General features: G+C 43.5%; 1 protein-coding gene across 1 annotated transcript in view; it reads right to left on the bottom strand.

Moving 5' to 3' along the window:
• LOC309415350 (protein unc-13 homolog B-like) overlaps window positions 1-18,470 on the bottom strand; it is a gene marked incomplete at both ends in the record, with an annotated part of 220,582 nt that overhangs the window by 187,782 nt on the left and 14,330 nt on the right. Inside the window, 2 exons of the mRNA XM_082012849.1 lie at window positions 459-558; window positions 2,645-2,674. Coding sequence (XP_081868975.1) covers window positions 459-558; window positions 2,645-2,674 — 130 coding nt within the window. The remainder of the gene's footprint in view (window positions 1-458; window positions 559-2,644; window positions 2,675-18,470) is intronic.

Below are 18,470 nucleotides of genomic sequence, written 5' to 3'. Positions count from 1 at the left end.
CTGATGACCTCACCTCTTGGCAGACACTGGTCTAATCCTCAGGCCTGCCCCACTTGCACTGCTCACGTACTGTGGGACTGGGCTGTGGCTGGTGAGGACCCTGCCCTACCAGCCATCCTACCACACTCTGCTTCTCGCTCCCTGTCCCTGCAGGAGCAGCCGGCCCTCGCTGCGGCCCTGACACACAGGTCTAAGCATAGGAATCCAGGCAATCTGATGCTATTAAAGGACAGAGGCTACTCCAGCAAGTCCGTGGCACCAGCAGAGACAATCTTCCAACACACATTTCCTTCAGCACAAGTAAGTGCATACAACAGAAAAGCAAATGGTTTAGCTTGTCACCAGGCTTGCGCATTTTACCTACTTAAGTACTCCAATTCATACAACTCCACATAAACATCAGCACTGTGAAAGGGCTCACCCGCAAGCACCCCATGGCTGCACAACACCATACTTACAACATGAAGTCCTGCTCCCAGCAGGGTTGGTCACCTCGCACAGCTACCGTCGTGCTCTTCACATTTTGCACTTTCAGGGTAACATACGTATTGAATTTATCTGTGGAATGAGAGGCAAAAAGTTATGTGCTTCAATATGCTCTTTGATCATGTAAGCATAACATTTCAAGGTTTTCAGTCCATACACTGCAGCCCAGGGGGACCCAAACCAAAAGCCCATATGGGAAGACATCACTGGGTTAAGGAGTCAAACGTTCAAGATGCTTTTCACCTGCCATCAAATTTTCAGTCACAGGTTTTTAGAAATTCATGTACAGACAGAAAACAGGCAACTAAGCACTTGCAGTAAGTCAAGGACAAAGAAAGAGTGTAAAATCCTGAAGAACATAGACACTTTGTGTGCAAGACACTGCTTACTGAAATGCAGATGAGAGGAAGAATGAGACGGTCCAAAGGATAAAGCCCAACATGCAGACCATGCAGAGCTAATAACAAACTGACATAACATACAAGCAAGGAGGAGTTGGGCTGATCATATCATTTCTTCCCTTCTGACCCAACTGCTCTCCTAGTACCAACCCAGTTTTCCACCCATGAGTTCACAAAGAACTTTATAGACCACCCAGGGGCAGAAGGAAAATACAGTGAGTTGTGCTGGGTGTGCTAAAACTGACCTATTTTGCTTAAACCAACCGACCTAGAAGAACCAGATTACACTCATATTTTGACAAGACAGGCTTTGTTTAGATGTTTTGGGTTTGCCTTTTTTCTTTTTTTTAAATACGAAAAAAAAGCCTAGACCAACTTTTTTTCCTAGTTGCACCTCCCTCTTTGCCAATAAAACGAAAAGCAGCTGAGCACAGACACATACGAAGTTTAAATATCACCATCTGAGAATGAACAAACTCCCTTTTAAGGCGAGTTACCACCTCAGACCTGTCTAGCAATTTCATTAAGCCTGGAACAAGACAGATGTTAAGTAGCAGTGTAGAGTTTTAATACTTCAGTGTTCTGCTGCATCTGTTCCCAGCATAAAGGTAGATCACAGCCCATTTCAATACTGCCAAGATTCACATGCATTGTTGCTGTGGGCTACTGTACCATATCCAGTATCTAGCTTCATATACCCTGTTAGAAAAGCAGGAAAGGGAAACTATGTGATCCAGAAGCTCAGGAAGAAGTGGGAGTCACTCCTACCTAGCTATACCACTTCCATACTCCTGGATCACTGGGCTTATCAGGGAAACCACACACTTCAGGTAAATTGAATGTAGACTACAGGACGAATATTTTGCAGCCATGAGGAGGCTTCTTGATTAGAGAAAGGATAAAGTACAAACTATGTCCCTTACAGTGCAGGCACTCATTTCCTTTCCTGGGAATTCAAGGTTGGTGCACACACAGTTCTTGACCTGACACAGAGTATGGACAAGGAGATCTGGGAAGCTCTCAGCTCTAACCTTAGGACAGCTATACCAAGAGGATAAAACTGAACAATTAAATCATGAATACAGCTGTGCAATTCCTTCGGATCTAAACACCTGCATAGGTGCCATTCTGGAAGCAAACTGCTTATTCTTTTGTAAACAGTACATCAAATTTCATTCAATAAACATATTTACCTGCTAAGTAATAGTTGCCTAGACTGTAAATTCGGGGTGTCACCAGCTGTCTATTTTTATTTCATTATGCAAACACAAAACCTGGCAGACGGGATTTCAATCCCAAGCACAGCCATTATGAACTGCCACATAAAAGAATTAATCACTTCTGCGGTACCATCCAGCAATCCCAGCCAGGATTGAGGAGGCACTGAATCCACACAGGCACACACCAGTTCTGCTCAGCAGACATTTTCAGATCCAGTTTTTAACAGGAACAGAGGAAGGATGAGAGGAAAGGGCAGGGTGGGGTGGGAACTGGCAACAGTAAAGGAACGTCTTTCCTCACCCATCACCTGTTGAAGTCAGGTGAGCAGGTAGAGGTTTCTCAGCACTGTGACACCAGGTCACATCCTCAAGCCTTCTACTAACTCAGGCTGCCTGGACGCTCAGGGTAGCTTTTGTTACTCAGGACTACATGGAGGAGAAGAGAGAAGGTGGATGAGAACTAGAGGGAGCAGCATGAGCAGGAGTGACAGAGCAGGTATCACCAGTGCTGCAAACAAGCAGTAGAGCATGGCTTACCTGGTGGTCCTTGGAGTTTAGCTTTTTTTACTGTAAAGGGAAAAAAGGAAAAGAAAAACAAAGAAGCTGTTAGTGATTTTGTCCCGCTGCAGTTTCATTTGAGTCAAATCATCACAGGGCATCACCTTAACAGGACAACACTCCCCAGCACGGGCCTGGTAGCTGGCAATCCACACTCATTTAACAGTTTAACAGATCTGGAGGAAAAAACTCTTCTGTATCCCATCTCACCTCTCTAAATCAATACATTTAAAAATAATCATAAGATTAATGTTTGGGAAGCAATGTGATATGGCTGATGCGAGGCAATTTCAAAACCAGTCTTTTGCAACCAGAAGTTACAGCTGCTTAGTAAGATGTCATTTCATACCATGTCACTTAAAGTTACAGACACTCTAGAAGAAATATACATTTCTTTAAAAAAAAGAACTTTTCCTTAACAGTGCAGAGCTGACTTTCAACCACAACTTGAAAACAATCAAGCCTGAATAGTGGCTCTACAGTATGACATCTGTAAATCAAATTAACCCGCTACGCCAAAAAAGCAGCAGCCTAAACTCAAATGTCACTTTTCTGAGCTCTACTCTGTTAATTTGATTCCATGACAGTATTTATCAAAAAACAATGGTTAGAATCTGGTTCTTATCTCACTGGATGGAGAAGGTCCGTGTCTACCTAGGGGAAATTTTGTTTACATTTGTATTCTGCAAGCTCACATCATCACTGGTACTGCTGAGTGCAAGCACAAAGAGAAGACATCTCTAGGCTCCAGCTAGTTTTCCCAGTGGAAAACTAACACTAAGAAGAAAACGTATTTAACAAGCTAGGAAGCAAGATACACCTGAGAGCAAAAATATTTAAAAACTGGTGTGGTGAAGTTTCCTCCAGAAAACAGAGCACCCAATACTTACTAAAAGCACAGAGAGTCTAACTTCCAAAAGAAATGTTCTAGAAAAGAACATTAAAAAGTAAAAATAATAAAATGGAAAAATAAAACTAACTGCCCTTACACAGTTACTTGCACAGAGCTGCAATGGAGTGTGATGCTGGAGAACACCTTTGCTATTTGAGAAATTCTCCTTTGAGAGCATTTACAGTCATAGGTGTTGGCATGAAAGAAATGCTGTGGCAGGTATAAGCCAGAGGCATCTCAAGCAGAAGTTAGAAGAGCTGTAGCTTCTGCCTACAGTGCCAAGGCCCATGAGCCTTCAGACCCAAAATAAACTAAATCATTTTCTCCCAGGTTCAGGGCCTGAAGCACTCCTGATGATAAACCTAATGGTGGAAGCAAAACATACAATGGTGGGGGCCAGCGTTCCTGCTGACTGAAGATGCAGATTCCTTTTTAATCTCCAGATCAGTCCGTTTAACCACTGAGAAACAGGCAGGGCAATCTACCCACTTCATAGGTGCCTTTGGATATGACACAAAAGCAGGAATTTCATTAAATAATGCCCTGGAGTGGGCAGACACCGCCTTAACTCTGGTCCTCCCCTCTCCCCACTCCTTTGCAAGAGGCAGGAGACAAAGAAACAAGTGCACGTGCTTGAGGGAAGGAAAAAAGGAGAAAGAGGGCAGAGGATGCTTCAGCTGGTCTCTCTCCGCTCATAACAAGCTCCACTACCATTAGCAGGGAAGCAGAGGCAACCCTAGTGTGGAAATTTGGTGTTATTTGTCAAAAAAGCAGCCAGAGTGGGCCAATGGCTCCTAGACACAGAGATAAGACGCTGTCCCTGCAGCAAGCGATACGCAAACTAAGAGACAGATGCTGTCTGTACATTGTGGTTTCAACCTCTAAATATTAAGAGGTTCATTTGATGAAAGGCAGCAAACCCTGCTGAAAACAGTGCCCATGTGGGGCTTCAGCAAGAGCTGTCCCTGGGCTCACAGCAGCAGGAATATCCTGGGGCAGCAGCAAGGCTAAATGAAGATCACAAGCCTGCTATGGACCCACATAACAAAAATGGAGTTTTGTATCTTTAGCATCTACCAGGAATGAACCCCACGTCCCTACACAACCCACATGTAATAAATCACACCTTTAGTGTGATTTACTATCAGGGCTTATAAAATAAGAGCTGGATCACAAACCTGGGATTCTTATCTCACCAGTAACTCTTTTGCTCCATCTGCAAGTTTACACAGCCTGTTCAAAAAGTTCCCATGAAAAATTGCTTGGACATGTTTTTATTTGGTCAGCCCACTGGAAAGCACTTCCTCAGGGTACATAGAAATCATTGCACGGGTGCAGCTCCCACAACACCTCAGGATCAGGACAGGCTGTGAGACTGCAGGGTTCCCCATACAACAGGGTGAGTGTCTGGGAGTTCAGAGCTGGAAGGAGCCGTTAGACGCTGCCAAGACCCAGCCTGTTCATCAGCCCAGGGAATTCACAGGTCGGGTGCAACACGCAGAACGGCATGCACCATGCCACCGCCGAAGGACCACAGCTTTGGAAAGGCACAATAGGGTTAGCTTCCCTAGGGAAACTTTTGTACCCACACCTGCTCGTTCTGTCTGGTTAGAGCTCCTCTATGCCAAGTGCTCAAGAAAGGACACAAAGGAGTAACCAAGTCCTGAGGAAGCCTGACGCTTTAACAGTTAATTACTCACAGTGTTGCAACAAAGGCTGAAAAGTCATTGCTACTCCAGGGGCAGGAGGACAGCAGGCTGCACTGAAGCCACGTGAAACAGTACTTTCTATAAAATAAAATCTATAAAAGTATCACAAAAGGAAACCATCCTCTAGTGCACACAGTGACACCAAGTTTTACAGGTACAGGGGCTTCTCTGCTGCCACAAAGTAAAAATGTGAAGACAAAGTCAGTCAAAGGCCTAGATCAGAGATTTCCTGGCTCACTCCCATTTATCCCACAGGCACTTCTGGGCTCTGGAGAAGACACATTTTTAAACTATCTGGAAATGCTAAATTACTTTCAGTTCCAAATGTCTTCTGTCAGCAAACTGGGCAGTACAGAAAGTCCAGCTATTCAGAGGGCAAACATTGGACTACGCTGAACTGTAATCCTCCTACCCCACTGCAACACTGGATGGGAAGGACACCAGGGAGGGAATGAAAACAACAGAAATTAGAAAGGAAAGCGAGACCTAGAGCGACATGCGAGCAGTGCATGATACAGATGCACAGAGATGCACCTGCTCTCACTGTGCACACGAAGGTTCATTTAATCACTAAAAAAAAAGACTTGGCCATATCAGAGACACAGCTTTTGCACCTCAGTTGAAGGAGCTATTAAAAAACAGATGGGCTGCACTGAAATAACTGGATGCAAATTAGACAGACAGATACAAAAGCAGTTAAAATTGATGTAAGCATTCAATTCATCCAGAGATTTTTCTCTGGGAATCTCACCATTTTGGTGTTACTCTAAATAAAGAGACAAGAAGAAAATTAAGTTCAAGTCTTGCCTGCAATGTAAAAAAAAAAAAAGAAACAAAACCCAAAAAACACCACCACACAACAAAACAAAAAACCACCACCACAGCAGGATTCCAGATGCTCTACAGCTGTCAGTTACAAAAGGCTGGAGATTCAGACAGAGTCCTAGAGACTAGGAAAGGAAAATAGAAGCCAGAGATAGCAAAAAAGGTTCAGAACCTTTGGAGGAGGGGGGAAAAACAACAGCAGAACATATCTGAGTATACTTAAACTCAGTTCTGCAGAGAAATTCTTGATATTCACTTATTTTTCAATAAGGATGAAGGATATTTTTTTCCTGACTAGGTGCCACATACACCAGCCAGAGAATTAAATTCCAGTGTGATCAATTATTGCGAGGTTCAGTCAACACATTGCTCAAACCTCCTAAGTGGGATCACCCTCATATTCAGCCAAAGGGAGCCTGGGTGTTCTGAACATCTGCAGATTTGAGATCACCTTTAACATTTGCTTGCAAAAGAGAGGGACACAGACACAGGGAGTGCCTGAGCATATGGCCAAAAGATTACATCCTAACTAAACCCAGCACATGACTTACAAGCTGGTCGCTCACCACACTACAACAAAATCTACACCCTTACACAGAGGCCATAAAGTGCCATGGATGGGCTGTGGGAGAAAATAAAAGAATGAAAGGATACAGTTTAATTAGAGCTTTTAATAGGAAATGCAATACTGAAAGCAGAACATTCAAAATGCATTTTCATGATCAGCAATTTGACAAATAGCTTCCATTTCCCTGTGAAACATGAATGCAACATTAATGTGTTTGAGAGCACTCTAACTTCTACAGTAACTGTCCCCATCTGAACAGTGGAATCAATACATGTTTCCATTTCACTCTGTGCTTTCCTCACCTCCTCCAGGTGCTCAGACTTCAGCGCACAGTGATACGCAGTACTAGGTGCAAAGGTTGCTTAAGCAACAAAAACAACAGACCACAATCTTGCGTAGTATGAGTGTTTTGCTAAGTCAATACGCCAAATTCAGGGGCTGTGCACCCTGCAGCACGCACACAGAAGGGAGGAAATCCCTTCTGGGAGGGAAGCTCTGGCTAGGGACTGCTCTAGTCCTTCAGGTCTGTTACATTTTCTACAACTGAGCCTTGGTAAGAATTTTGCTGTCTGAACCCTGCACCAGCAGCTGTAGCACATGTCCTCACTGCAGAGCCAGAGAGTCAACACCTCCTAGTTAATTCTTGAAAGCTGTTTATAAAATCAGTGAGCGGCTGGCAAGTGGCACAAGACTGGCACATCTAACAACGACTCTTCTGTCCCTGGGGATCCCACCCTGACGCACAGGTTCCTTTCCCTCCCCTGGAAATCCAAACATTTTACATGCACAGCCCCTGCACAACCTCACCTCCCACCTGAGGTTGAAGAACCCTTGTCTTTCCCACTGCCTGAACCCAAAAGGTGCTACAGGCTGGAGGAAGCAGAGGCCATGCAGTGACCTCACCCTTAATTTTAACTCAGTCACTGTTTTGTTTCACATAATCCCTATAAAAGCCCAGCAGCATGAGAGGCATGCTATTAAATGCAATTGCATGTGCCATAGCAGAACAGCAGTACTGACTGTACCATGAAACTCTTCTCATCCCTTCGTAACTCTAAGAAAGAGCTGGATAACACAGCAGTTTAATGGTTTTCTGAGCCTGTTACAAAGATTCGAGGTGCCACAGCCACGCTGGTATTCCCAGCCTGAGACAGGTCTAAAAAGAAAGGCTCCACTGCATTCTATACATTCAGAGCTAAATTATGTTCAGAAGGAAAACATTTTCCTGAACTAGCTCAGAGAAGGATAATTGCAGAAGAGGCCCCAGGGACCCGCCGCACTCAGCAGCGCCTCGACAGCCCCTGCTGTAATTGCAGAGCCTGCAGCAGGGTCCGCTTGGGCTCCGTCTCCTCACAACAGAGCCCTGATCAGCCGGGGCGGTTATTGCAGCTGAGAGATCCCTTGAGCCTTGGGAGCCACGACAAGAGACTTAAGTCACATTTATTACTTCATACTTTGTTTTTCTGCCAGGAAAAACAAACCACTGGTTCACATATAAACACTGTTCCACTCAAGCAGGGAAGAGAAGCACTTTATGCCCCAGCGTATTCACTTCAAGCATGACATGAGAGAAACACAGCAGGTACCTTCATGTACCAACAGACATAAAAGCTGAGACCTCATTCATAGTAAATGGTGGACAACATTCGCTGCTTCATGAGAATGGAGGCTGGGCTGACCAGGGAACTGCCCTGCTGCCAGAAGGAAGAAGAGCCACTGCAAAATGCCGCTTTGGTCGATAACTGGCAGGGAGCAGGAATATAGTGCAGACTTCCATCAGTGCAACCCAAAGGTTGCATCTAAGGGCAGATTTTTTCTGACTTAGTACCCGAAATAGTGCTTCAAAAATTCATCACCTGTTTGTAAAGGAATCCAGAGAGCTTCAACAGCAATGTATCACTACCACTAAATTTACCTCAACTGAATCAAGAGCTCAATCTGCTTTAATAAGTAATCCAGAATAAATGGAATAGACACAGTAAGAGTATATTAATTTTTCATAGTGCATCAAAATGAAAAAAAAAAAAAGGCAAAACACTTTTACATGCAGTTCCTGTTCATGTAGCAAAGAGCTTTCTTCAATTTGACCACTCTAAATGCCCACGGGACAACTTGACTTGCCTTTCTGAAAGCCTTGGGAACCACATCAAACAACGGGAAGGTACACTCTCTTCAGCAACCAACCACATTTAAAAAGCAACTACTATCACTCTTGGATTCTTCTCAGGAAGGGGGGAGGGGAGGAAAGAGAGAAACTCTATCCTGTTGCTGGTGGTAGCAAATTGATCTACCCAAGGGATTTCCATTTTGCCAGATGTCTTAAGAATGAATTAGAATCCCTCCTAATTCACATGAATTAGCATCTTCCTGCTCAGATGGTCTGCAGATTCATCGCCCTGTCCAGAGACACACAAAGCTACTAAGTTTATTTGATTTACAATATGATTTTCAACAAACAGCTTTCTACCAGCCACTCCACCCTTTCTGCCAACTGGACAGTGACTGATAGCAGCTGGGACATGTGGGACTGCTTGGAAGGGTTTTCCAGATTCCTGTGATATAAAGGAGACACACTCAATACCAGCCCCATTTAACTTCAGCACCATTTCGTATAGGAAACTCAGGAAAGCGCTATGTAAAGCACACATCCCGATAACCCTCCACACTGCCAAAGCTCACTAGATACTCCCCTGTTCAGCTGTAAATTCTCTGGTCAGTTAAGATCCACAGCTTGCACACACACAGGTGTCACAACCTGCAGGTAGACAGCACCCCCCCGTTCCCTCCACAGCCCAGACACCCCATGCATTGGGCCTGACAGACGTTTCCAGTCCCCATGGGACACTGAAGCCGCTGCCTGGTTCTGCTTACTAAGCCTCACCTCAACATTCGTTTCGTGCCAGAATTTTCACAGTCCCAGGCTCAGCATCCCACCACCTGTATGGGCTGAACTTTGGCAAGCAAAGTACTGAAATCTACTCAGAAAAAGCCTAAAAAGCTAGATACCATTGTCTTGTCTAAACTTCTACCACTATCATAAGCCCATGGGCCTCAGAGTGATATAGCACAATGGCAGGGTATCTGGACTATTTCCCACTGTTTCATTCACACGAACTTGGGAGAGACAGCAGGACAACACAATCGCCAATCTACACAAAACTGTGCGAAAGGTCCCAGGGAGGACCCTAGGAACTACCGACCTGTCAGCCTCACCTCTGTGCCCGGGAAGACCATGGAACAGATCCTCCTAGAAGCTATGCTAAGGCACATGAAGGACAGGGAGGTGATTTGAGACAGCCAGCATGGCTTCACCAAGGGCAAGTCCTGCCTGACCAACCTAGTGGCCTTCTATGATGGAGGGACCACATCAGTGGACAAGGGAAGAGCTACCTACCAATGTCATCCATCTGGACTTCTGTAAGGGCTTTCACACAGACCCCAACAACATCCCTCTCTCTAAATTGGAGATACATGGATTTGACGGAGGGACTGTTTGGTGGATGAGTCGTATCCAGAGGGTAGCAGTCAACGGCTCAATGTCCAGATGGAGATCAGTGACAAGTGGTGTCCCTCAGCGGTCTGTACTGGGACCAGTACTCTCTAGTATCTTCATCAATGACATAAACAGTGGGATCGAGTGCACCTTCAGCAAGTTTGCAGATGACACCAAGCTGAGTAATGCAGTTGACACACCTGTGGGACAGGATGTCATCCAGAGGGACCTGGACAAGCTCGAGAAATAGACCTGTGCGAACCTCATGAGGTTCAAAAAGGCCAAGTGCAGGGTCCTGCCCCTGGGTCGGGGCAACCCCCAGTATCAATCCAGGCTAGGGGATGAAGGGATGGAGAGCAGCCCTGCCCAGAAGGACTTGGGGGTACTGGGGGAAGAAAAGCTGCACATGAGCCGGCAATGGGCGCTCACAGCCCAGAAGGCCAAGCGTGTCCTGGGCTGCATCCAAAGCAGCATGGCCAGCAGGTCAAGGGAAGGGATTCTGCCCCTCTACTCCACTCTGCTGAGACCCCACCTGGAGTCCTGCATCCAGCTCTGGAGCCCTCAGCACAGGAGAGACATGGACCTGTTGGAGTGGGTCCAGAGGAGGCCACAGCAATGATCAGAGGGATGGAACAGCTCTGCTATGAGGACAGGCTGAGAGAGTTGGGGTTGGTTCAGCCTGGAGAAGAGAAGGCTCTGGAGAGACCTTATTGCAGCCTGCCAGTACTTAAAGGGTGCTTATAGGAAAGATGAGGACAGGCTTTTTAGCAGGGCCTGTAGCGACAGAACAAGGGGTAATGGTTTTAAACTAAAAGAGGGTGGATTTCAACTAGATATAAGGAAGAAATTTTTTATGATGAGGGTGGTGAAACTCTGGCACAAGTTGCCCAGAGTGGTGGTAGATGCCCCATCCCTGGACACATTTCAGGTCAGGTTGGACGGGATTCTGGGCAACCTGCTCTAGCTGGGGATGTCCCTGCTCATGGCAGGAAGATTGGACTAGATGACCTTAAAATGTCCCTTCAAACCCAAAGACTCTATGATTTTAAATCCACAGTTAATATACTGTGCTGAACCACTTATCAAATGAAGGATATATCTGACTATTTTGCTTAATCCTTCAGTCTGATCACCTTAGTGAACTAAGTAATTTCACTCACCTCCTGCAGATACTGTCACTTTTCAGCTCAACTTTTGCATAAAACTTGGTAAGTGTATACAGCACAGCTCAGCTTGCATCAAAGCTTCATAGTGTTCGCTTCTCCCATCCTTAACAAAGTTACTAGATAATAGGGACAAACTAAAGAAATCATGGGAAACACCTTCTGGCAATTGCCAACACTCCAGTCAAAACCACATTCTGATGATACACCTGGAGCAGAGAACCAACTTTGCAGGCCCTTTGGCAAAGGTTGTTTAATTGTTTGGGTTTTTTTAAAATAAAACTCAGCCGTCATCAGCAAAAGGAGCCTTTTCTTAAAAGGCCCTACTTCTCTAAAAGGTATTTTATGCAACAGAAGGGGTAACAATTCAATTTACTTTCTATGATGGTTTAATGTAGTAGGCAGTTAATGTAAGTACGCTTCTAAGCACTTTCAATGACAAAATAGATTCAGGCAGTTAGAGAGACATATGGGTCTCGTTTACAGGTTAATCTGTTACCCAATCTGATTTGACACACTGACTTAACATCACACAGGTTTTCAGCCTCCTGAAGAGTTTCATATGCATTCTTGCTTGTTGCTTAGCTCAAGAACTTGCCTACCAGAAATATTCTTTGAACTATTTCAGCAACAGAAATTCACAGGTGAAGAGAATGCTACAGCAATGAAAAAAATAATAAATAGTGCTGCAGAATATAGGCCATCAGGATTGCAGTTGTGAACAGAGTTTTGGATAGAAAAATCTAACCTGTATCTCAAAGAAACACAAACTGAAAACAAAGCATCTTACTAGGAGAACATCGGACAGGAAAAATGGAACTGAAACTATGTGTGCAACTTGTAGAAAGCAACTGTGACAGGAAACAAAATGCAAGATGAAAACTAATGAGGTCTGCAACTGATTCCTCTCCTGAAGTTAGAGTAGACATCAGATTGCTCTTCCCAGATCATTACACCAGAACTTCTCTGTAAAATAGTACCAGGCAACAAGGTCATGCTGCTATTTGTTGGTTTGAAAATAAAACTTGAAGCAGAGCAACTAGGACAGGATAGGTTCACAGAGAGGAAGGGAGGGAAGAGACTCACGAAACACCAGGTCCCAAAGCTCAGAGCTCCTCTCATCTCTGAACTTGTAACTGGATATGGTGATTTTACTAAAAAGCTAGCACAGAACAGGATCTACACTGGCAAAATACAATCAATATACCATGACAATTAGGTACTGCAAAAGGATTCCAGCATTTTAAAACATGCAGATCATTTTATCCAAAAAGCCTCAAGGGATCTTACCAATAAAATGCTTAAAACATTGACAAATTATTTTGTAAACCACAGCTCAAATCATTATTACATTAAGCATTAGCACTTAGTGAAACTTCTGCTTTGCAGTAAGGAAGCTGCAAGAACTTTACTTGCAGCTGATCACAGAAAAAGGTTCTTGAAAGGCAGTAGGAAGCATTCAGCTGATTTCAGACAGGCAGCAGCTGAAATAAGCTTGACAACATTGTTTCTTCTGTTTGGGAAAAGAAAAAGAATATTCATGAACCATATAGCCAAAAAAGCTGGAAACAGATGCTGGGAAGCAGTAAAGAAAGTAGGAACATGCAAGACTTGAACTTTACAAACTTCTGAAACAGATTAGCACTGCTAAGTGAATTCAGAGTGCCAACAGCCCATAATATATTTTATAGTTTCACATGAAATATACTTGGAAGCAGAAGAAGTGCAGAATCTTCTACTACCAAGAAGCTTGTATACAGGATAGAGGAGGTGGCAATTTGAGGAGAGGCATGGAACGTGTCACACTGGAATTCCCAATGTCAGCTAAGACACATCACTGCAGATGCTCTTCTGGGCTACGGGGCTATCTATCCCCGTCTCTCCTACCTGCATGGTCCCACAGTTCAGCTGGCAGACAGGCAGTCTCGGCATGCTTCCCCAGCCAACACAAAGCAGATAAACGCATTGAGCTTAAGTCACTTTTCAGGTAACTAGAACAAGTTAGGAATCCTAACTTCTCTTCTGCTCACTTTGTGACTTGCTGGAATGACAGCCTCCCAGTGCCCAAACAAAAATTCCTCTTCTAGCAACACATCTCATTACCATCCTTAAAGCCTGGGCAGAAAGTATTACAGCCCCAATTCTCAAGAGCCCCACAGCCTGTGCTGGAATACAAGGTGCCTCAGAGATAAACCAAGTCTGCGTGCTGCTCTCCACAGAGCCCCTTACTTCATTACAGACCTTTTCAACTTACCTGACGATAATCACAATGTCAAGGCAAACTGACAAGTTCATTCCAGTCAGGTGAGAGCCAGCATACTCAGACACTTATTTAGAATTGTGCTTTGCTGCTTTATCACCTTCCCACAGACATGTTAACATCTACCTGAAATTTAACTTCACTCCTAGCTGTCAGCTCAACATCCATTTGCTACTCAAAATCAAAGGCCCAGGTTCTAAGACAAACCAGTGGAGCACTCAAGCTATCTTCAGATGGTTTTCTTCACCAAAGACAGACTCTTAAGTGTCAGTTCTCCTGCCCTGTATCTCCACTGAGAACTGCAACCAAGCCACACAAGAGTATTCACAAATGATACTTCACAGAGAACTTTTTGCCACCTCACAGATGTTTGCCTTGTGGTTACTGCCTCTCTCCCCACCAGCACCATGGCAAAGCCAGTAAGATTCGTAATTCGCTGCTCCCAAAACATCAGTTGTTTGAGTAAGTCTGACAGCCCCACTGCTGTCAATGCTGGAATTCCCTAAGAGCCACTTTGACATCAATGATACCTGGCACTTGGGTCCCAAACCAGATGTCTTCCCCCATGCAGACCGAGGGGCTCTTTGCACACCTTCAGCAGGAGTTTGCACAAAGAGAAGTCACATGACAATAAGAAGGGCTGCAGAACAAGCCCATTTAGCCTGGTACTTTGTCCATATAAAACACCTAGACGATTCCTATGACAGAGCATGACATGATGATACAGCAGCACTTACTCTATACATTAATATGCCCCCAGCTTCTAGGCTTAGGACCAAGAGGTGACATTTTGGGAAGGAGAGTTTCACACAGTCTGTTCTACCACCAAGTGTCCTTCATCCCCGAACTAACCAAGATTTGAGGGCACCAACAGGCAATTTCAGATGAATTCCAGTTTTGTACTTCTTCAATAGCAAGGGGGAACACATGCTTCAGAGACCCCACTTCACAATTTAGCCTCTTTGCTATACATCTTTGCTGTCACTTCGGAGCAGTATTAATGTTTTAAAGAAGGCAGACAACACAAGCAAACCGGTATCACTCTGCATTGAGAAGAAATGGACTATCACTCAAAGAGAAGCAAGATGCTTTGCCACCTGTTTGACACAGCAAATACAGTCTGTCTGGGTTTTTTAATATACTAAAATACCCTCCCCACAACCACGATACACAGAAGAAAATCCTTCTTCAGATTTTGTGGGGCTATAAGCAGAGCTCAGTCCCTTATTACTCATTCCTCAAGGGTAGATACACAAACGTTAGTTGACTAAGTAATCCCTGCTAGCTTTGGCCTGACCTAGCACAGACAGGAGAGCATCACCTCTGACTGACCGGTCTGTATCAGTTACATTTTTCTTGACAAGTGGGAAAACAAACACACACTGAAGTTTTGTTATGTTGTGCTTAGAAACCAAGAGATGATACCTTTGCCCAAAGTTTGCTTTCCAAGGGAGGTGGGGAAGCAGAGCGTGGTGATGGAGAAACAGAACACCTTTTAAACAAAAAGGAAACTGAGGATGCAGCCAACTTTCCTGACTCCGTAGAACAGCTCCACCTATATACACGTACCATCCAAACACTAAAAACAGTTCCTAAGAAGCACAGCTAGGAGAACTCCTCTAACATCTATTTCCTCCTTTTTTGGCTGACCAACACAGACACATTGCTGAAGGTTCACTGAAGTTTCTGCTCAGCAGCTGCTTTGAACTGAGCAGTGAGGACAGGAACAAAATCTCTTATTCAAATCACAGAGATTATGAGAGGTTAATCCTCCTGACACTGGCAACACAGACAACTCTGTCAGGCGACCTGGTTCCCCAATGAAGAGGTGAACTAAACAGTAATACAAGCTGCCTCGTCTCCCCAGTATTCAGTTGCAGCCTTTATTTTATTTTATTAGTAAAAAAGCAGCTTCCGTACAACGTACTGAAGTGAGTTACTGTGTGTGTGACTCTCTCTCAGAAGACGTATTCTGTCAGATTGTGCTTCGGTCACTTTGCTTTAAGGAGCACCCTGCAAGTTACGTATTTCTCCTGAACTTTTAACTGTTTTATGACCAGAAGAGACAGCATCCCTACTCCTGAATCTGTGCCTCATTAGGAAAAAAAAAAAACAAACTCCGTCAAATCATTCAGACTTTTTAGATATAGAAGATAAATACTACTGGGCAGAGAATAAAGCAGGCTTCTACCTTTCAGTGGCATAAATTACCCTTCTTTCAAGTTCTGTAAGGTACTGAAATATATTATTTTAAGTTAGTGGAGATTCCTTAATTGAGTAAGGGAACAAAACCCACGTTACTTAATTTTACACAAAACAGACTTCAACTCATATATGACCCCAGCTGTCAAAGACTAAGGAAATACACACAATGAAAGCCATATCCTTGCACCAGAAGGCAGGAAAAGAGACACACTGATAACATATTAAGTCTGCTAGGAGCCAGTGTGAGTTGGTAAACTGATTTTGTTGACAAGCCAATAGTTCAACTACTTTATAAGAAAAGCTTCAGTGCAAAAGAAAAAACAAACCAAAAAAACCAAAGAGCAAAAACTAAAAAAAAAAAAACACCACACACCTAATTCAGAAACCAGATTAGTGGACAAATGTGTTTATTAGGGTTTTTTTTTTCATTTTGAAAATAAGACACATCTCCTTACACAGTAATTTCTTCTAACATACAAAGTATATGCAACTTGCTGCTCCGACATTGTACGTACAGATAAAGGCCACTTATATGACTAGAATCTTGTCAGAGTTATTAGGTTAAATCACACGGCCTGGTGACGGCAAGGTAACAGGTAACAGCTGCTAGAAGACAAGTAGAAAAAGCATGAATTACAGATAGAATAAAACGACTTGTATGCTTTTCCTTTGGCTGGCGTGCGCTTCTGTCCCCAGTCAATAAAAGCACTGAAGTCATCTGTATAGTCTCCTGAATGACTCGGGTTTCTACACTCCCTGTTCAGATTTTAGTTTAAACGAGAGGCACCCTGAAAGAAAAGCTGCTGACTAACACCACCAGAAGTGATCGCCACCTAAACACAGCGTTGGTATATTTTCTGGTAGTTTCGATTTAAGTTACAGGAATGCAAGCAATCAACCAACTGGAACATGGCTACTTGTCAAGCAGGACTGAGCACAAGGCAAAACTAAAGCTAAAAACTGGTACTAAGAAATATCATTGTTCAACTTCAGATGTCTAGCACATTCACCAAAAGAGAAACTCAGAAATAAAGCAACACCACATTGGCAGTGGTTTCAGTCATTTATTTCTTTTAAAGCAAAAAGATCCCACCATACTGTAGCAAATGATAAGCTCCCAGGAAAAGGAGCACCTGTTTTTTCCTGCACCAAATAATGAAGCAGTACTGGTCTAGTTTGAAAAATATTTGTAATGAAAATATTGTGTTACTTAAATAGTTACGTGCTTGAGTTCACAAACCAGAGAAAAGATTAATATCTAGGAGATAGAAATAAGCTGACTATGAGCATTAAGAAAGACTACAAGAACTGTTCAGGATATGAGTTATGGTGTAACTGAATCAGATTCCCAGGGCAGCAACAGGAGATCTAACAGGACACTGTTTGCAGACTAATTCTTTGGCATCCTGACTTTACTCTTAGCACTCACAAACTTCTCAGACAACACTGGTCCCTAAAGGACACACACAACATGCAGCAATAGGACAGTTAGATTGACACCAACATTTTTGTGTTTGGGGTTTTTTTTGTTTTGGTTTGGTTTTTTTGCTTAGAGTCTTTGGAAATAGGTCACTTACAATATTCCCCTACGAGGAAGCTGAAAAGGATTGTTTGGGACTGTTTGGGTTTTTTTTAAGTTAAGTTTGTAAAGATAGAATGTGTTTTATAAAAGTCAGCCTAGAGACTGATACCAGAGCAAGCATGTGATTTTAACTCCATCTGGGAGAAGGAACCAAATGGCTGCTCCCCATTTGATTTACAGTATCTGAAGGAGCTGTATCTCCCGAACACATTAGCATTCCCCTGCCAATACTTTCATTTTGACACAGCATGTACACAAAGAACTGAACCACAACCAGGTCTTGCTAATAACAAGGATTATACCCAAGACTGTTCTCCTGAAGCCCATGTTGTTTGCTTGCATTTGGGCCTCCATAAAGATTAAACTGAAATTCCATCAGGCTATAAGCCATTAGAATCAAAATCATTAACTAGAATAAACAGCCTTAGGTAACAATTGCGTATGAGCAAGTTCCCTCACATGTAGGGTTTTTGTATTATTAAAATGTATAACTAAGCAAGATGCTACATCAAAATTTTACTTTAATATAGAATTTGTCTATAGCAAGTAGTTGTCAAAGCAGTAATTCACATTATAATGAAGTTATGAGCTGTGAGGATCATAAGACTGGAAGGGCCCTTTGGGGTCAGTAACCCTACTGTTGCTTTTCCCATCACCGGTACCGCTTAACCCATTCAAAATCATTCCTGACTTCCAGCCTACACTTTAATTAATGGCACACTTACACCTTCTATATCTTATGTCAACACTATCTTCCACTTTAACGTTTTTTCTCACTCCGTGTTTAATTTTCTGATGTTTTTAATGCACAGAACTCATAGATCCCATCAGTTTCTGTTTACCAGCTGGAATAAGCCACAGCCTCCTTGTTATCTCACCACAGAGAGTGAAGAGAGTGTCAGTCAAGGTTTTCTTTCAACCTCTCTATTTAGTCCTACCTAAGTTCATCCTTCCTGAACAATGCCAACCAGCATAGGCCACAGCACACAAGGACAAATTACCCATGCCTTTGTCCTTCCCTCTCTGCCAGGAATACTTTCCCCAGCAAATACTGGTATCACCTTCTCCTCTCCCCACGATTATTCTGTACTGGTTGACACCACAGTGC

Source organism: Phaethon aethereus, assembly GCF_964289735.1.
Source record: "Phaethon aethereus genome assembly, chromosome: Z".
In the NCBI taxonomy this organism is placed as follows: Eukaryota; Metazoa; Chordata; class Aves; order Phaethontiformes; family Phaethontidae; genus Phaethon; species Phaethon aethereus.
This window is presented reverse-complemented; position numbering and strand designations above follow the sequence as displayed.